Genomic DNA, 18,052 nt, shown 5'->3' on the forward strand with positions numbered 1-18,052 from the left:
ACCTTCTCTGACCTGTCTCATCCCCTCCGTTCACTCTGACTGAAGTGGATTTAACAAGTGACTTTCACCTGGATTCACCTGGTCAGTCTATGTCAGGGAAAGAGCAGGTGTTCCTAATGTTTTGTACACACAGTGTATATTTCACTCTCTCAGCATCCCATAAACTAGACTGGATTATTCATCCCATAAACTAGACTGTATTCTTCATCCCATAAACTAGACTGGATTCTTCATCCCATAAACTAGACTGGATTCTTCATCCCATAAACTAGACTGGATTCTTCATCTCATAAACTAGACTATATTCTTCATCCCATAAACTAGACTGGATTCTTCATCCCATAAACTAGACTGGATTCTTCATTCCATAAACTAGACTGGATTCTTCATCCCATAAACTAGACTGGATTCTTCATCCCATAAACTAGACTGGATTCTTCATCCCATAAACTAGACTGGATTCTTCATCCCATAAACTAGACTGGATTCTTCATCCCATAAACTAGACTGGATTCTTCATCCCATAAACTAGACTGGATTCTTCATCCCATAAACTAGACTGGATTCTTCATTCCATAAACTAGACTGGATTCTGCATCCCATAAACTAGACTGGATTCTTCATCCCATAAACTAGACTGGATTCTTCATCCCATAAACTAGACTGGATTCTTCATCTCATAAACTAGACTGGATTCTTCATCCCATAAACTAGACTGGACTCGTCATCCCATAAACTAGACTGGATTCTTCATCCCATAAACTAGACTGGACTCGTCATCCCATAAACTCTACTGGATTATTCATCCCATAAACTAGACTGGATTCTTCATCCTGTAAAATAGTATTATTCATTGTTAGTCTCTATTATAAACCTAACCAATAGTGAGTCTGCCTGAAATGTATTAAACAATATTGTTGTCTTCCTTGCAGAGCTCTTCTGCTCGGTCTGGCTAGTAACCCCAACATCAAGGAAGTGTCGTTAGACCTCAGCTGCTGTGAGGTAAGAACACAGAGAGGCTACAGGAAGTGTTGTTAGATCTCAGCTGCTGTGAGGTAAGAACACAGAGAGGCTACAGGAAGTGTCATTAGACCTCAGCTGCTGTGAGGTAAGAACACAGAGAGGCTACAGGAAGTGTTGTTAGACCTCAGCTGCTGTGAGGTAAGAACACAGAGAGGCTACAGGAAGTGTCGTTAGACCTCAGCTGCCGTGAGGTAAGAACACAGAGAGGCTACAGGAAGTGTTGTTAGACCTCAGCTGCTGTGAGGGAAGAACAGAGAGAGATAATTACCTCCACCTTCCCACAGATCTGTAAAATTACTCTGTTTTGTCAAATAACGAATAAGATTGTTTTTAGGCCCTTTAGCAAGACATGTAAACACAATGTATTTAGCTTTTCAGTTGTGGAAATAGATATGAAAGACAACTTTATTAGTCAGCGTGAGATAACGACAGAGGAAAAGTGTTTTAGTTGTTTTATCAATGTACTATATATACATCAATGACCTCTTCACTATAGTCCTATATGTCAATGACCCCTTCACTATAGTCCTATATGTCAATGACCTCTTCACTATAGTCCTATATGTCAATGACCTCTTCACTATAGTACTATATGTCAATGACCTCTTCATGTCCTAATATGTAACATTAAAAACATTAGCAGATCTGCTAAAGCAAGAATCCACCTCTTGTTCTGGTCCGGATATGTGGCATTTAGCTGAATGTTCTGGTCCAGATATGTGATGTTTAGCTGAATGTTCTGGTCCAGATATGTGATGTTTAGCTGAATGTTCTGGTCCATATATGTGACATTTAGCTGAATGTTCTGGTCCAGATATGTGACATTTAGCTGAATGTTCTGGTCCAGATATGTGACATTTAGCTGAATGTTCTGGTCCAGATATGTGACGTTTAGCTGAATGTTCTTCGTCAGTTTAAGAATTCTAAAATGTGCACTAGCTTTGGCCTTGATGGTTTTTGGAGTGAACATCCCATAGCTCTGTCTGTTGTTATAGCTTCCTCCTCTCCAAATATACCTGATGAGTCTACTATAACTCTATATAATGGATCACTTGGTGAAGCAAGAGAGAGAAGAGAGAAGAGAGGAACAGGAAGGAGATTGAATAGAAATGGCTAATTATGTCACGCACTCACACACATGCATGCACAGAAACACACACACACACACACTCTCTCTCTCTCTCCCCCATGCCCTAATCTACTAAAGATGTCTTCCACAGATTCATTGAATACCACTGCAGCAGGAACCACAGTTAGCAAAATAATTTCACATTTTAAACCGCTGCTGAGCTACTAAATTATCTCTTGCCTTTCCGTCTTTGTGGGTGTAATAATGAACCATTGGTTTGAAGCAGTCTCACTGTGTGCTACAGTACTATATGTGTTCTTGACTGATTCCCAAATGGCACCCTATTCCCTATGTAAGTGCACTACTTTTGACCAGAACCCAATAGGTCCTGGTCAAAAGTAGTGCACTACATAGGAAATAGGGTGCCATTTGGGATAAATACTCTTGTCTAATTGTATGTGGATGATCTAGCCAGAGGATTGTTCCCTCTAATAGCTAGCTACTGGTCCCTGTATATCTCTGATGTGTGTTGTTCTCTCTAATAGCTAGCTACTGGCACCTGTATGTCTCTGATGTGTGTTGTTCCCTCTAATAGCTAGCTACTGGTCCCTGTATATCTCTGATGTGTGTTGTTGTTCCCTCTAATAGCTAGCTACTGGTCCCTGTATATATCTGATGTGTCTTGTTGTTGTTCTCTCTAATAGCTAGCTACTGGCCCCTGTATATCTCTGATGTGTGTTGTTGTTGTTCTCTCTAATAGCTAGCTACTGGTCCCTGTATATCTCTGATGTGTGTTGTTCTCTCTAATAGCTAGCTACTGGTCCCTGTATATCTCTAATGTGTGTTGTTGTTCCCTCTAATAGCTAGCTACTGGCCCCTGTATATCTCTGATGTGTGTTGTTCTCTCCCCCTAATGCTGCTCTAAGCTTGGTCACTGTGTAAGTATTACCCTGACTAACTACTGATAACTACTGTTAACCCCTTGCAATAATTCCAGCTAGGGAACCTGCTGTTCTCTATCTACATCTATTGTTATCCCAGCCCTATCTACATCTGTTGTTATCCCAGCCCTAGGGGCGCTGCTGTTCTCTATCTACATCTGTTGTTATCCCAGCCCTAGGGAAGCTACTGTTCTCTATTTACATCTGTTGTTATCCCAGCCCTAGGGAAGCTACTGTTCTCTATCTACATCTATTGTTATCCCAGCCCTAGGGAAGCTACTGTTCTCTATCTACATTTATTGTTATCCCAGCCCTAGGGAAGCTACTGTTCTCTATCTACATCTATTGTTATCCCAGCCCTAGGGAAGCTACTGTTCTCTATCTACATCTATTGTTATCCCAGCCCTAGGGAAGCTACTGTTCTCTATCTACATCTATTGTTATCCCAGCCCTAGGGACGCTGCTGTTCTCTATCTACATCTGTTGTTATCCCAGCCCTAGGGAAGCTACTGTTCTCTATCTACATCTATTGTTATCCCAGCCCTAGGGACGCTGCTGTTCTCTATCTACATCTATTGTTATCCCAGCCCTAGGGATGCTGCTGTTCTGTTTCTCATATCTCATCTTGTCTCTCTATTGACAGCTCAGGTCTGGGGGGTCACAGATCCTGGAGGGATGCATCGCTGAGCTCCCCAACATCTCCAGTCTGGATATCTCTGACAACGGTAAGACAAGACAAGGAAATGCAGTTTAAAAAGCAGGGATGTATATAGGGTTGTGTGGGTGGCTGGGTATATAGGGTTGTGTGGGTGGCTGGGTATATAGGGTTGTGTGGGTGGCTGGGTATATAGGGTTGTGTGGGTGGCTGGGTATATAGGGTTGTGTGGGTGGCTGGGTATATAGGGTTGTGTGGGTGGCTGGGTATATAGGGTTGTGTGGGTGGCTGGGTATATAGGGTTGTGTGGGTGGCTGGGTATATAGGGTTGTGTGGGTGGCTGAGTATATAGGGTTGTGTGGGTGGCTGGGTATATAGGGTTGTGTGGGTGGCTGGGTATATAGGGTTGTGTGGGTGGCTGGGTATATAGGGTTGTGTGGGTGGCTGGGTATATAGGGTTGTGTGGGTGGCTGGGTATATAGGGTTGTGTGGGTGTCTGGGTATATAGGGTTGTGTGGGTGGCTGGGTATATAGGGTTGTGTGGGTGTCTGGGTATATAGGGTTGTGTGGGTGGCTGGGTATATAGGGTTGTGTGGGTGGCTGGGTATATAGGGTTGTGTGGGTGGCTGGGTATATAGGGTTGTGTGGGTGGCTGGGTATATAGGGTTGTGTGGGTGGCTGGGTATATAGGGTTGTGTGGGTGGCTGGGTATATAGGGTTGTGTGGGTGGCTGGGTATATAGGGTTGTGTGGGTGGCTGGGTATATAGGGTTGTGTGGGTGGCTGGGTATATAGGGTTGTGTGGGTGGCTGGGTATATAGGGTTGTGTGGGTGGCTGGGTATATAGGGTTGTGTGGGTGGCTGGGTATATAGGGTTGTGTGGGTGGCTGGGTATATAGGGTTGTGTGGGTGGCTGGGTATATAGGGTTGTGTGGGTGGCTGGGTATATAGGGTTGTGTGGGTGGCTGGGTATATAGGGTTGTGTGGGTGGCTGGGTATATAGGGTTGTGTGGGTGGCTGGGTATATAGGGTTGTGTGGGTGGCTGGGTATATAGGGTTGTGTGGGTGGCTGGGTATATAGGGTTGTGTGGGTGTCTGGGTATATAGGGTTGTGTGGGTGGCTGGGTATATAGGGTTGTGTGGGTGTCTGGGTATATAGGGTTGTGTGGGTGGCTGGGTATATAGGGTTGTGTGGGTGGCTGGGTATATAGGGTTGTGTGGGTGGCTGGGTATATAGGGTTGTGTGGGTGGCTGGGTATATAGGGTTGTGTGGGTGGCTGGGTATATAGGGTTGTGTGGGTGGCTGGGTATATAGGGTTGTGTGGGTGGCTGGGTATATAGGGTTGTGTGGGTGGCTGGGTATATAGGGTTGTGTGGGTGGCTGGGTATATAGGGTTGTGTGGGTGTCTGGGTATATAGGGGTGTGTGGGTGTCTGGGTATATAGGGTTGTGTGGGTGTCTGGCTGTAGGCTTTTCCTCCAGCCCAACCAACCCAGTAGTGCTGCTGACTCGACTAATATCATGATTTATTTAAAGACTGTGATTAGCTGATTGGTTGAATCGGGTGTGTCACTGCTTTGGCTCCCAGAATGCCTTTTTAGATGATTGGTTTGTGTTTCCTCCAGGTCTGGACTCTGACCTGTCCACTCTGCTCGTGTGGCTGGCCAAGAACCGATCCATCCGACACCTCTCACTGGGGAAGAACTTCAACAACATCAAGTCCAAGTACGATGGGGGGGGCGGGCTGGGTCAGCACTGGGGGCGGGCTGGGTCAGCACTGGGGGGGGCTGGGTCAGGACTGGGGGAGGGCTGGGTCAGCACTGGGGGAGGGCTGGGTCAGCACTGGGGGAGGGTTGGGCCAGCACTGGGGGAGGGCTGGGTCAGCACTGGGGGAGGGCTGGGTCAGCACTGGGGGAGGGCTGGGTCAGCACTAGGGGAGGGCTGGGTCAGCACTGGGGGAGGGCTGGGTCAGGACTGGGGGAGGGCTTGGTCAGCACTGGGGGAGGGCTGGGTCAGGACCAACATCCTTACTGTCTGGCTGGAGATGGAAGCATTCACACAACACATCCCTTAACAAACACACAACACATCCCTTAACAAACACACAACACATCCCTTAACAAACACACAACACCTCCCTTAACAAACACACAACACCTCCCTTAACAAACACACAACACCTCCCTTAACAAACACACAACACCTCCCTTAACAAACACACAACACATTCCTTACCAAACACACAACACATTCCTTACCAAACACACATACGGTTGGTTACACACCATTGTATCTCCATATTGTCATTGTTTTTAGTCTTTATAAACCTCATTACCGGTTGTCTTTGTTTCTCAGAAATCTGGCCCCTGTCCTGGACAATCTGGTTCATATGATTCAGGAAGAGGAATCGGTGAGTTTTCCATCAGTATGAGTTGAATGTCATGATCAGAGAAACCCTGAGTCTCTTTCCTAGTTAACCGAGGTGGTTTCGTAACACTTAATTCAGCTGCCAGGCTACACAGCAGCAAGTATTACTGTCTGAAACGGATGTGTTGCTGCCGCTGTCTTGGTCCAGGTGTCTCTTGAGGAGACCGACGTTTTATCTCAAGGAGACCCACGTGGTTAAAGGTTCAATACAGCCATTTTTATCTAAATTTCAAATCATTTCTGGGTAAAAAAATGTTTTACCTTCTTGTGATTGTTTTCAATTAAAATGGTCAAAAAGAAGCAGAAATAGCTTCTTAGCAAAAAGCAATTTCTCAAACAAGAACTTTGCTGGACTGTCTGAGAAAACTGAAAGCTAGCTGTTATTTTTATTTAACTAGGCAAGTCAGTTAAGAACAAATTCTTATTTTCAATGACGGCCTAGGAACAGTGGGTTAACTGCCTGTTCAGGGGCAGAACGACAGATTTTGTACCTTGTCAGCTCGGGGATTTTTACTTGCAACCTTCCGGTTACTAGTCCAACGCTCTAACCACTAGGTTACCCTGCCTCCCCTCTCTTATTGGCAGAGAGGTTTGGTACGCTCTTTCTTATTGGTCTATTAACTGGTGATGTCACCAGGCAGGCCAAAACTCCACCCCACCAAAACAGACTGTCTGTTCAAACAGCTCTTACACTAAAATGGCTTTATTATCATTTTCACAATTTCATAATGTTATTCCAACATCATAGTGTGGAAATATATATAAAACACAGGAAAATCACATTTTTGAATGCACTGGTCCTTTAAATAAAGGTTTAATAAATACATTACAGCATGTTTCATCATTCTCTGGATCATTTCTGTACATATTACAGTAAATCCCAGCCTTCCTCTGGGTATTATCCCTGTCAACCCTCCCTCAGCCTGGGCTGCTCTGACTACAGGGGATGGTGTTATTCTGGATCTCTGCTCCGTCACTGTGTCTGGGGTGGAGGGAGAGGGGGGTTGGTAGTGGTGGGGTAGAATCACTGTGTCTGGGGTGGAGGGAGAGGGGGGTTGGTAGTGGTGGGGTAGAATCACTGTGTCTGGGGTGGAGGGAGAGGGGGCTTGGTAGTGGTGTGGGGATGTAACCTCTCTGAATGCTGTGGAGGGCAGAGTGAGGGATGTAACCTCTCTGAATGCTGTGGAGGGCAGAGTGAGGGATGTAACCTCTCTGAATGTATATTACTGCATGACATGTCAGGGTACAGGTCCACATAGAGACATCTGGCTTGGCTTCTTGGCAGACTGGGCTGAGATGGTTTAGGGTGTGTGATATCTCTCTGATATTATCTCCTCTCTGGCTCCCAGTGCCAGACAGTATGAGGAGGAGAAACAGATCCCAGTGCCAGACAGTATGAGGAGGAGAAACAGATCCCAGTGCCAGACAGTATGAGGAGGAGAAACGGATCTCAGTGCCAGACAGTATGAGGAGGAGAAACAGATCCCAGTGCCAGACAGTACGAGGAGGAGAAACAGATCCCAGTGCCAGACAGTATGAGGAGGAGAAACAGATCCCAGTGCCAGACAGTATGAGGAGAAACAGATCCCAGTGCCAGACAGTACGAGGAGGAGAAACAGATCCCAGTGCCAGACAGACCCCAGTGCCAGACAGATCCCAGTGCCAGACAGTACGAGGAGGAGAAACAGAAAGAATCAGTATGTCTCCAGTGAGGCGAGAGAAAACAGGAAAGACAAACACAGTGATTTCTACCCGTCTTTCTGCGTTCAGCAACAACCGTCTGTACTTCCCCACGGGCCTCGTTCAGACGACTGCACCCAAACGCAACACATACAATGACATGTTGGTGGGAGGCGGCTTTGCTTTCTTCTTATAGAGAGGTAGAAATCAACGAGTTTTATTTCAATTGATGTTACATAATCGTAGTATTCTGTGTGTCTACACAGATAGAACCATAGAGATAGACAGGAAATGTCCTGTTTTTTTGGTTGCATCCCAAATCCCTATTCCCTTTATAGTGCACTACTTTTGACCATGGCCCGTACACTCTTGGGGGAAAAATGGTGCTATCTAGAACCGAAAAGGGTTCTTCGGCTGTCCCCATAGGACATTATTTTTGGTTCCAGGTAGAACCCTTTTTGGTTCCAGGTAGAACGCTTTCCACAGAGGGGTTCTACATTGCACCCAAAAGAGTTCTACCTGGAACTAAAGGGGTTCTACATGGAACCAGAAATGGTTTTCCTATGGGGACAGCCGAAGAACCCTTTTGGAACCCTTTTTTTTCTAAGAGTGTAGGGTGGGAATGTTGCATCCCTAGACCCTACTGAGTGTAGTCTACCTCCTCAGAGTTGTCCCCTTCCAGCCCCAACACGTCTCTGTGTGGGAACACGGGCCGGTCTGGAAGGGGACATCGAAGTGCCCCCTCAATTTGATCCATTTATCAGGGTTCTCACAAGGTGAGTGAGGTGCTTAAAGTACTTGAATTTAGCACTCTGAAATTCAGGTACTGGATTGCCTTGAAAGTCTGATATTTTCTCAAGTTGGTACTTGAAAAGTACTTGAATTAAAATGAGAGGAGAACAGATAATGATCAAATATGTTTAATGAAAAATATTAGAAAAATGGATTGGTCTTGCGAATTAATTTCCAGGCAGACAACCAAGTTGTATTTCCTCATGTGTTTGGTGCTGTGGTTGCCAGGCGAGCTCATTCCACACACACTGCCACTCAGCCAGGGACAGAACTGAGGAGTCGCCAAAACATCACATCGATAGCTAAAATGCTGGGCAAATTACAACATTTCTGGGATCTTTTATTTCAGCTCATGAAACATGGGACCAACACTTTATACACGTCGAACATTATGTCACATTTCTCTGCAACAACCTCCAGAGTTTTTGGGGGCCAATCGCCTCATTTATGGGGCGCCCGCGATATTCCGTGCTCCTCGTTCTGGTGACCGTTCTCCCGACCGGCGACACTAAAGCTGCCAGACGGAAGCAAGATGCTTTTCTGTAGCTATTAACGAATAGATTCCCAAATGTCCAATAAAAACACAGTCATTAAGCTGGAATTGTGTAGTAATGTGAATGTCCCAGAACTCTGCTCAACACTACTCATATAACAACTCTGCTCATCACTACTCATATTACAACTCTGCTCATCACTACTCATATAACAACTCTGCTCATCACTACTCATATTACAACTCTGCTCATCACTACTCAAACTACAACTCTGCTCATCACTACTCATATTACAACTCTGCTCATCACTACTCATATTACAACTCTGCTCATCACTACTCAAACTACAACTCTCTGCTCATTACTACTCATATTACACCTCTGCTTATCACTACTCATATTACAACTCTGCTCATCACTACTCATATTACAACCCTGCTCATCACTACTCATATTACAACTCTGCTCATCACTACTGAAATTACAACTCTGCTCATCACTACTCATATTTCAACTCTGCTCATCACTACTCATATTACAACTCTGCTCATCACTACTCATATTACAACTCTGCTCATCACTACTCATATTACAACTCTGCTCATCACTACTCATATTACAACTCTGCTCATCACTACTCATATTTCAACTCTGCTCATCACTACTGAAATTACAACTCTGCTCATCACTACTCATATTACAACTCTGCTCATCACTACTCACATTACAACTCTGTTCATCACTACTCATATTACAACTCTGCTCATCACTACTCATATTACAACTCTGCTCATCACTACTCATATTTCAACTCTGCTCATCACTACTGAAATTACAACTCTGCTCATCACTACTCATATTACAACTCTGCTCATCACTACTCATATTACAACTCTGCTCATCACTACTCATATTACAACTCTGCTCATCACTACTCAAATTACAACTCTGCTCATCACTACTCATATTTCAACTCTGCTCATCACTACTCATATTACAACTCTGCTCATCACTACTCATATTACAACTCCGCTCATCACTACTCATATTACAACTCTGCTCATCACTACTCATATTTCAACTCTGCTCATCACTACTGAAATTACAACTCTGCTCATCACTACTCATATTACAACTCTGCTCATCACTACTCATATTACAACTCTGCTCATCACTACTCATATTACAACTCTGCTCATCACTAGTCATATTACAACTCTGCTCATCACTACTCCTATTACAACTCTGCTCATCACTACTCATATTACAACTCTGCTCATCACTACTCAAATTACAACATCATCAGGCCTGACTTACCACTCGTGTATGTAGTAAGTAGTGAAACAAAGTATTATTGAGTAGAACTTGTAAGGTAGTGATGAATACTAAGTTGTTTTTTTTTTCTCATGAGGTCGTAGCGATATACTGCCATCTGGTGGCGACTAGAAGCAATGGCATAATATGAACAATTACAAATATATTTTAAAAATATATATATATTATTTCACCTTTATTTAACCAGGTAGGCTAGTTGAGAACAAGTTCTCATTTACAACTGCGACCTGGCGGTTCTTGAAAATAAATATTAGTTCTTGAAAAAGTACGTACTTGAAAGTCCTTGAATTTGACTTGCCACTGTCTGTCTGAACCCTGATTTATGGGATAAGAATATACAGGAAAAAAGTATATGTTTTACAGTGGCGGTTGGTGCCGTTTGAGATTAGGGAGGATGATTTATTTATTTTAACATGGCCTTATTTCTATTACAGCATATTGGATGACTGTCATTCATATTCCATTCACCCAGCTCAATGTAACATCGATAGGTTTAGGCTACTACATGATACTGTAATTTCCCCTATACCCATCATGATGTTGATACAACCTAGACTATGAATAAAAGTTTACAACGTAGGTGCACAGGTAGAGAGAAATTTGAGTAATCAAGGTGACACATTTCGCCTTCAATACTCTTGCCTACATCTAGCTGATCTAGGGTGTAGTCATTAGTCCAACAGTTGCAAACGAGAGTTTCTATTGGACAAATTCAGGTATGTTTATCCCTGTTTCATTTGCTTTCGTTTAAGAAACGTTTTTCAACGCAATGAATACACCACTGATCACACGCAAACACAGTTCGCTTTCATAGCAGCCACATTCAAGCAGCTCGTTGTATATATAATTCCTTCTTACATCTATCTACACGCTCTCCTCCTCTCACCTTTTCCCTTCAGTTGTGGACTTCAGTGCACAACACATCAGCTGTCTGTGACCAGACAAAAAAAACTTTCCAAGCTAAACCTTCATATCATGACCGCTAGCCGCTACACACAGCATACATTGTTGTCCGTCATAGTTGGCTAGAAGTACTCAAACTAACGCGTTAGTAAACCCGCTACAATCATGCAGTACAGTGTACAGTCAGCAGCAAGCAGTTTAGCAATAAATTAATAAAACCAAATGTTTACCTTGACTTGGAAGAGTTCCAGTGTTGGATAACCATAGCCAGCTAGCTAACATAGCATCCCTCTGTGTTGGATAACCATAGCCAGCTAGCTAACATAGCATCCCTCTCTGTTGGATAACCATAGCCAGCTAGCTAACATAGCATCCCTCTCTGTTGGATAGCCATAGCCAGCTAGCTAACATAGCATCCCTCTCTGTTTGAGCTGGGTGTTTGAGTAGGCTAAACTAGCTAGCTGCATACGCTAGCTGAGTACGTGAAAGTTAAAAAAAATATATACTACGAAATATACAGAGCTTTCTCTCTCACTCACTTTCTCTCTTGCTTCTCCTTAATTCTGGAAAAAAGTTAAGTTTGGAAGAAATTAAGTTTGTTCAAAACTGTTCAACTATTGTCTTTCTCTTTGAGTCAACTACTCACCACATTTAATGCACTGCAGTGCTAGCTAGCTGTAGCTTATGCTTTCAGTACTAGATTCATCATGTTATGCACTGCAGCGCTAGCTAGCTGTAGCTTATGCTTTCAGTACTAGATTCATCATGTTATGCACTGCAGCGCTAGCTAGCTGTAGCTTATGTTTTCAGTACTAGATTCATGATGTTATGTACTGCAGTGCAAGCTAGCTGTAGCTTATGCTTTCAGTACTAGATTCATGATGTTATGCACTGCAGTGCTAGCTAGCTGTAGCTTATGCTTTCAGTACTAGATTAATCATGTTATGCACTGCAGTGCTAGCTAGCTGTAGCTTATGCTTTCAGTACCAGATTAATCATGTTATGCACTGCAGTGCTAGCTAGCTGTAGCTTATGCTTTCAGTACTAGATTCATTCTCTGATCTTATGATTGGGTAGGCAACATGTCAGTTCATGCTGCAAGAGCTCTGATAGGTTGGAGGACATCCTCCGAAAGTTGTCATAATTGCTGTGTAAGTCTATGGAAGGGGGTGAGAACCATGAGCCTCCTAGGATTTGTATTGAAGTCAATGTACCCAGAGGAGGGTTGAAGCTAGCTGTCCTCCGGCTACACCATGGTGCTACCCTACAGAGTGCTGCTGAGGCTACTGTAGACCTTCATTGCAACACAGTGTGTTTTAATCAATTATTTGGTGATGTGATTATATTTAGCATTGTTTTATCTAAAAAGGATAACTTTTTTAGCGTATCACTATTTACATTTTTATGAAATTCAGTGAGGAGGATTGTCCTCCCCTTCCTCCTCTGAGGAGCCTCCACTGATTTAAATATTATTTTACACAGAACTAATTCAAAGATGCCTCTGCTCCCGCACACCATCTTCTGAATGAGAGACCTGACGCTACCATGATTATCCATGACCGTGGAGGTATTCACATCTATTGGATGGGGCTCCCGATTGGTGCACTGCATCTCAGTGCTACAGACACCCTGGTGCAAATCCAGGCTGTATCACAACCGGCCGTGATTGGGCAGCGCACAATTGGCCGAGCGTCGCCCGGGTTTGGCCGGGGTAGTCCGTCATTGTAAATAAGAATTTGTTCTTAACGGACTTGCCTGGTTAAATAAAGGTTCAATAAGAATTTGTTCTTAACTGACTTGCCTGGTTAAATAAAGGTTCAATAAGAATTTGTTCTTAACGGACTTGCCTGGTTAAATAAAGGTTCAATAAAGATGTATGTATAAGTGTTCAGAAACATATTCTATTCTTATTTACAATAAAAGTGACTCAAATTACCATTTAATTTCTGAAAATAATCTGAAGCACAACCAAAGCAAACTACAAATGCATCCACATAGTGTGTGGAGTCACAAGCTTGATGTTGTCATTGTGTGCTAAGAATATGGGACCAAACACTCAACTTTTACCAAAATGTTATACACTATAATAACATGTGTCCAAATACTTATTCATGTGCATTCATTTCTAAATGGTAAAACAGATATGTATGAAAATACCCCCAAATAAAATGTGACATTCTGTACTGTCGACCGCCATATAAAACGTTTAATCTCAAATCCCCAAATTCTGGAATATAAAGCCAAATGTAACGTTTTAGAGTCACTGTCCAAGTACGCGCTGTACGTAGGGGAGTGTACATTATAGTGCAGCAGTAGTCTGGATGCCTGGGTTTGAACCAGACCAAAGATGTTATGAAATAATAAGTAGTTCATCTCTGAACCAGACAAGACAGAGTCAGTGGTTTATCTCTGAACCAGACAGAACAGGGTCAGTAGTTTAACTCTGAACCAGACAGAACAGAGTCAGTGGTTTATCTCTGAACCAGACAGAACAGAGTCAGTAGTTTAACTCTGAACCAGACAGAACAGGGTCAGTAGTTTAACTCTGAACCAGACAGAACAGAGTCAGTGGTTTATCTCTGAACCAGACAGAACAGTGTCAGTAGTTTAACTCTGAACCAGACAGAACAGAGTCGGTAGTTTAACTCTGAACCAGACAGAACAGAGTCGGTAGTTTAACTCTGAACCAGACAGAACAGAGTCAGTAGTTTAACTCTGAACCAGACAGAACAGTGTCAGTAGTTTAACTCTGAACCAGACAGAACAGAGTCAGTAGTTTAACTCTGAACCAGACAGAACAGTGTCAGTAGTTTAACTCTGAACCAGACAGAACAGAGTCGGTAGTTTAACTCTGAACCAGACAGAACAGAGTCGGTAGTTTAACTCTGAACCAGACAGAACAGAGTCAGTAGTTTAACTCTGAACCAGACAGAACAGAGTCAGTAGTTTAACTCTGAACCAGACAGAACAGAGTCAGTAGTTTATCTCTGAACCAGACAGAACAGAGTCAGTAGTTTAACTCTGAACCAGACAGAACAGAGTCAGTAGTTTAACTCTGAACCAGACAGAACAGAGTCAGTAGTTTAACTCTGAACCAGACAGAACTGTGTCAGTAGTTTAACTCTGAACCAGACAGAACAGAGTCAGTGGTTTATCTCTGAACCAGACAGAACAAAGTCAGTAGTTTAACTCTGAACCAGACAGAACAGAGTCAGTGGTTTATCTCTGAACCAGACAGAACAGAGTCAGTAGTTTATCTCTGAACCAGACAGAACAGAGTCAGTGGTTTAACTCTGAACCAGACAGAACAGAGTCAGTAGTTTATCTCTGAACCAGACAGAACAGAGTCAGTGGTTTAACTCTGAACCAGACAGAACAGAGTCAGTAGTTTATCTCTGAACCAGACAGAACAGGGTCAGTAGTTTATCTCTGAACCAGACAGAACAGAGTCAGTGGTTTATCTCTGAACCAGACAGAACAGAGTCAGTAGTTCATCTCTGAACCAGACAGAACAGGGTCAGTAGTTTAACTCTGAACCAGACAGAACAGAGTCGGTAGTTTAACTCTGAACCAGACAGAACAGAGTCAGTAGTTTAACTCTGAACCAGACAGAACAGAGTCAGTAGTTTAACTCTGAACCAGACAGAACAGAGTCAGTGGTTTATCTCTGAACCAGACAGAACAGAGTCAGTAGTTTAACTCTGAACCAGACAGAACAGAGTCAGTAGTTTAACTCTGAACCAGACAGAACAGTGTCAGTAGTTTAACTCTGAACCAGACAGAACAGTCAGTAGTTTAACTCTGAACCAGACAGAACAGAGTCAGTAGTTTATCTCTGAACCAGACAGAACAGAGTCAGTAGTTTAACTCTGAACCAGACAGAACAGAGTCAGTAGTTTAACTCTGAACCAGACAGAACAGAGTCAGCATAACGCAGTTTTTGATGTCTGCTCCCTGCTTGTCTCCCCCTCCCCCGTCTCCCCTCATCTCACTCTCCCCCTCCCCCCGTCTCCCCTCGTCTCACTCTCCCCCGTCTCCCCCTCCCCCGTCTCCCCTCGTCTCACTCTCCCCCTCCCCCGTCTCCCCTCGTCTCACTCTCCCCCTCCCCCGTCTCCCCTCGTCTCACTCTCCCCCTCATCTCACTCTCCCCCTCCCCCCGTCTCCCCTCGTCTCACTCTCCCCCGTCTCCCCCTCCCCCGTCTCCCCTCGTCTCACTCTCCCCCTCCCCTGTCTCCCCTCGTCTCACTCTCCCCCTCTACCAAACCAGCAGGATACTAAGCTATTCTTCAGTTAGCTGTGTGAACTGTGGCTATAATCTCTCTGGTCAATGTCTCCCCTCGTCTCACTCTCCCCCTCCCCCGTCTCCCCTCGTCTCACTCTCCCACTCCCCCCGTCACTCCCTCCCCCGTCTCCCCTCGTCTCACTCTCCCCCTCCCCCGTCTCCCCCTCCCTCGTCTCACTCTCCCCCTCTACCAAACCAGCAGGATACTAAGCTATTCTTCAGTTAGCTGTGTGAGCTGTGGCTATAATCTCTCTGGTCAAGGTCTTTTAGTAGTCAGTCAAAACGGGCCAAATGGTTTCAAATCTAGTCAATCTACATGCAGCTCCCTGCTGAGCAGAGATGAGATGTTTTTAAAAGCTTGACGTTGGCTTTGACCTCGACGCTGTGCCTCTAAGTCTGTCTGCATTTCATCCCGGTTGTAGGCTTTGCATTTGGATATCTGAGGCACCCATTTCATTTATTATGTCAGGAAAATCCCCCCAGAAATGTGAAATGTCAGGCAAAAAATGATCCTATGTTAATTGATCTCCCTGCTGAGAGGTGCTGTGTCTGTGGACTTAGTTTAATGAGATCAAAGTGATGAAGACTTGAGCTGCCAAGCTGTAAAAAGGTATGAAATTCGGGCCAATAATGTAGTTGCTTTTTGAAATTATGTATATTTTCTCACGTTTTACTGTTTCTAAGCTCAAAGTCAAGACGCCTATCAAAGAGAACGAGTCTAACGAGAGGAATAACTTTCACCGTTTTTTTTCTTCAACATGGGAGCATCGATTAGCATTGTGGAGACTGAGTCTTCTTGGGCCTCCCCTCTGAGACTGGTTCCTCTCTAGTTTGTCCTGGCCACTGTGCTTTTGTTTCTGCTTGCTCTTAGAGTTTAGGCTGAGGTTACTGTAAAGGGTTTAGGCTGGGTTACTGTAAAAGGGTTATGGTTTAGTCTGGGTTACTGTGAAAGGCTTTAGGCTGAGGTTACTGTAAAGTGTTAGGGTTTAGGCTGAGGTTACTGTGAAAGGGTTATGGTTTAGGCTGAGGTTACTGTAAAAGGGTTTAGGCTGGGTTACTGTAAAAGGGTTATGGTTTAGGCTGAGGTTACTGTAAAAGGGTTAGGGTTTAGGCTGAGGTTACTGTAAAAGTGTTAGGGTTTAGGCTGAGGTTACTGTAAAAGGGTTAGGGTTTAGGCTGAGGTTACTGTAAAAGGGTTAGTGTTTAGGCTGAGGTTACTGTAAAAGGGTTAGTGTTTAGGCTGGGTTACTGTAAAAGGGTTAGGGTTTAGGCTGAGGTTACTGTAAAAGGGTTAGGGTTTAGGCTCAGGTTACTGTGAAAGGGTTTAGGCTGGGTTACTGTAAAAGGGTTAGGGTTTAGGCTGAGGTTACTGTAAAAGGGTTAGGGTTTAGGCTGGGTTACTGTAAGAGCTCAGCTGATGTAAAAGGGCTATATAAATAAATGTAATTGATTGAATGAATGATTGAGTATCCCTTGTCCCCCTGCAGCCCCTGACGTCTCTGTCCCTGGCTGACTCTAAGCTGAAGACGGACCTCACCATTGTGCTGAATGCTCTGGGCAGCAACACCAGTCTGACCAGGGTGGATATCAGTGGGAACGCCATGGGGGACATGGGGGCTAAGATGCTGGCCAAGGCCCTGCAGATCAACAGCAAACTAAGGTAAGGAGAGGACTGTCTCAGACACTCTGATGCTGGCCAAGGCCCTGCAGATCAACAGCAAACTAAGGTGAGGAGAGGACTGTCTCAGACACTCTGATGATGGTTTGGAGAGGAGAGGACTGTCTCAGACACTCTGATGATGGTTTGGAGAGGAGAGGACTGTCTCAGACACTCTGATGATGGTTTGGAGAGGAGAGGACTGTCTCAGACACTCTGATGATGGTTTGGAGAGGAGAGGACTGTCTCAGACACTCTGATGATGGTTTGGAGAGGAGAGGACTGTCTCAGACACTCTGATGATGGTTTGGAGAGGAGAGGACTGTCTCAGACACCCTGATGATGGTTTGGAGAGGAGAGGACTGTCTCAGACACTCTGATGATGGTTTGGAGAGGAGAGGACTGTCTCAGACACTCTGATGATGGTTTGGAGAGGAGAGGACTGTCTCAGACACTCTGATGATGGTTTGGAGAGGAGAGGACTGTCTCAGACACTCTGATGATGGTTTGGAGAGGAGAGGACTGTCTCAGTTTGTCTCTCTGTTAAAGTGTGTTACCGTAGAAACAAGACAGTGGGATGGTTTGGAGAGGAGAGGACTGTCTCAGTTTGTCTCTCTGTTAAAGTGTGTTACCGTAGAAACAAGACAGTGGGATGGTTTGGAGAGGAGAGGACTGTCTCAGTTTGTCTCTCTGTTAAAGTGTGTTACCGTAGAAACAAGACAGTGGGATGGTTTGGAGAGGAGAGGACTGTCTCAGTTTGTCTCTCTGTTAAAGTGTGTTACCGTAGAAACAAGA

The 18,052-nt window shown here is 44.3% G+C and overlaps 1 protein-coding gene across 1 annotated transcript in view; it reads left to right on the top strand.

Annotated features, from left to right (window-relative positions):
• LOC139419367 (F-actin-uncapping protein LRRC16A-like) overlaps nt 1–18,052 on the top strand; it is a 208,182-nt gene that overhangs the window by 144,264 nt on the left and 45,866 nt on the right. The window contains exons 17-21 of the mRNA XM_071169311.1: nt 933–1,002; nt 3,677–3,758; nt 5,313–5,412; nt 6,043–6,097; nt 17,088–17,260. Coding sequence (XP_071025412.1) covers nt 933–1,002; nt 3,677–3,758; nt 5,313–5,412; nt 6,043–6,097; nt 17,088–17,260 — 480 coding nt within the window. The remainder of the gene's footprint in view (nt 1–932; nt 1,003–3,676; nt 3,759–5,312; nt 5,413–6,042; nt 6,098–17,087; nt 17,261–18,052) is intronic.

Source organism: Oncorhynchus clarkii, chromosome 2, assembly GCF_045791955.1.
Source record: "Oncorhynchus clarkii lewisi isolate Uvic-CL-2024 chromosome 2, UVic_Ocla_1.0, whole genome shotgun sequence".
Taxonomy (NCBI): Eukaryota; Metazoa; Chordata; class Actinopteri; order Salmoniformes; family Salmonidae; genus Oncorhynchus; species Oncorhynchus clarkii.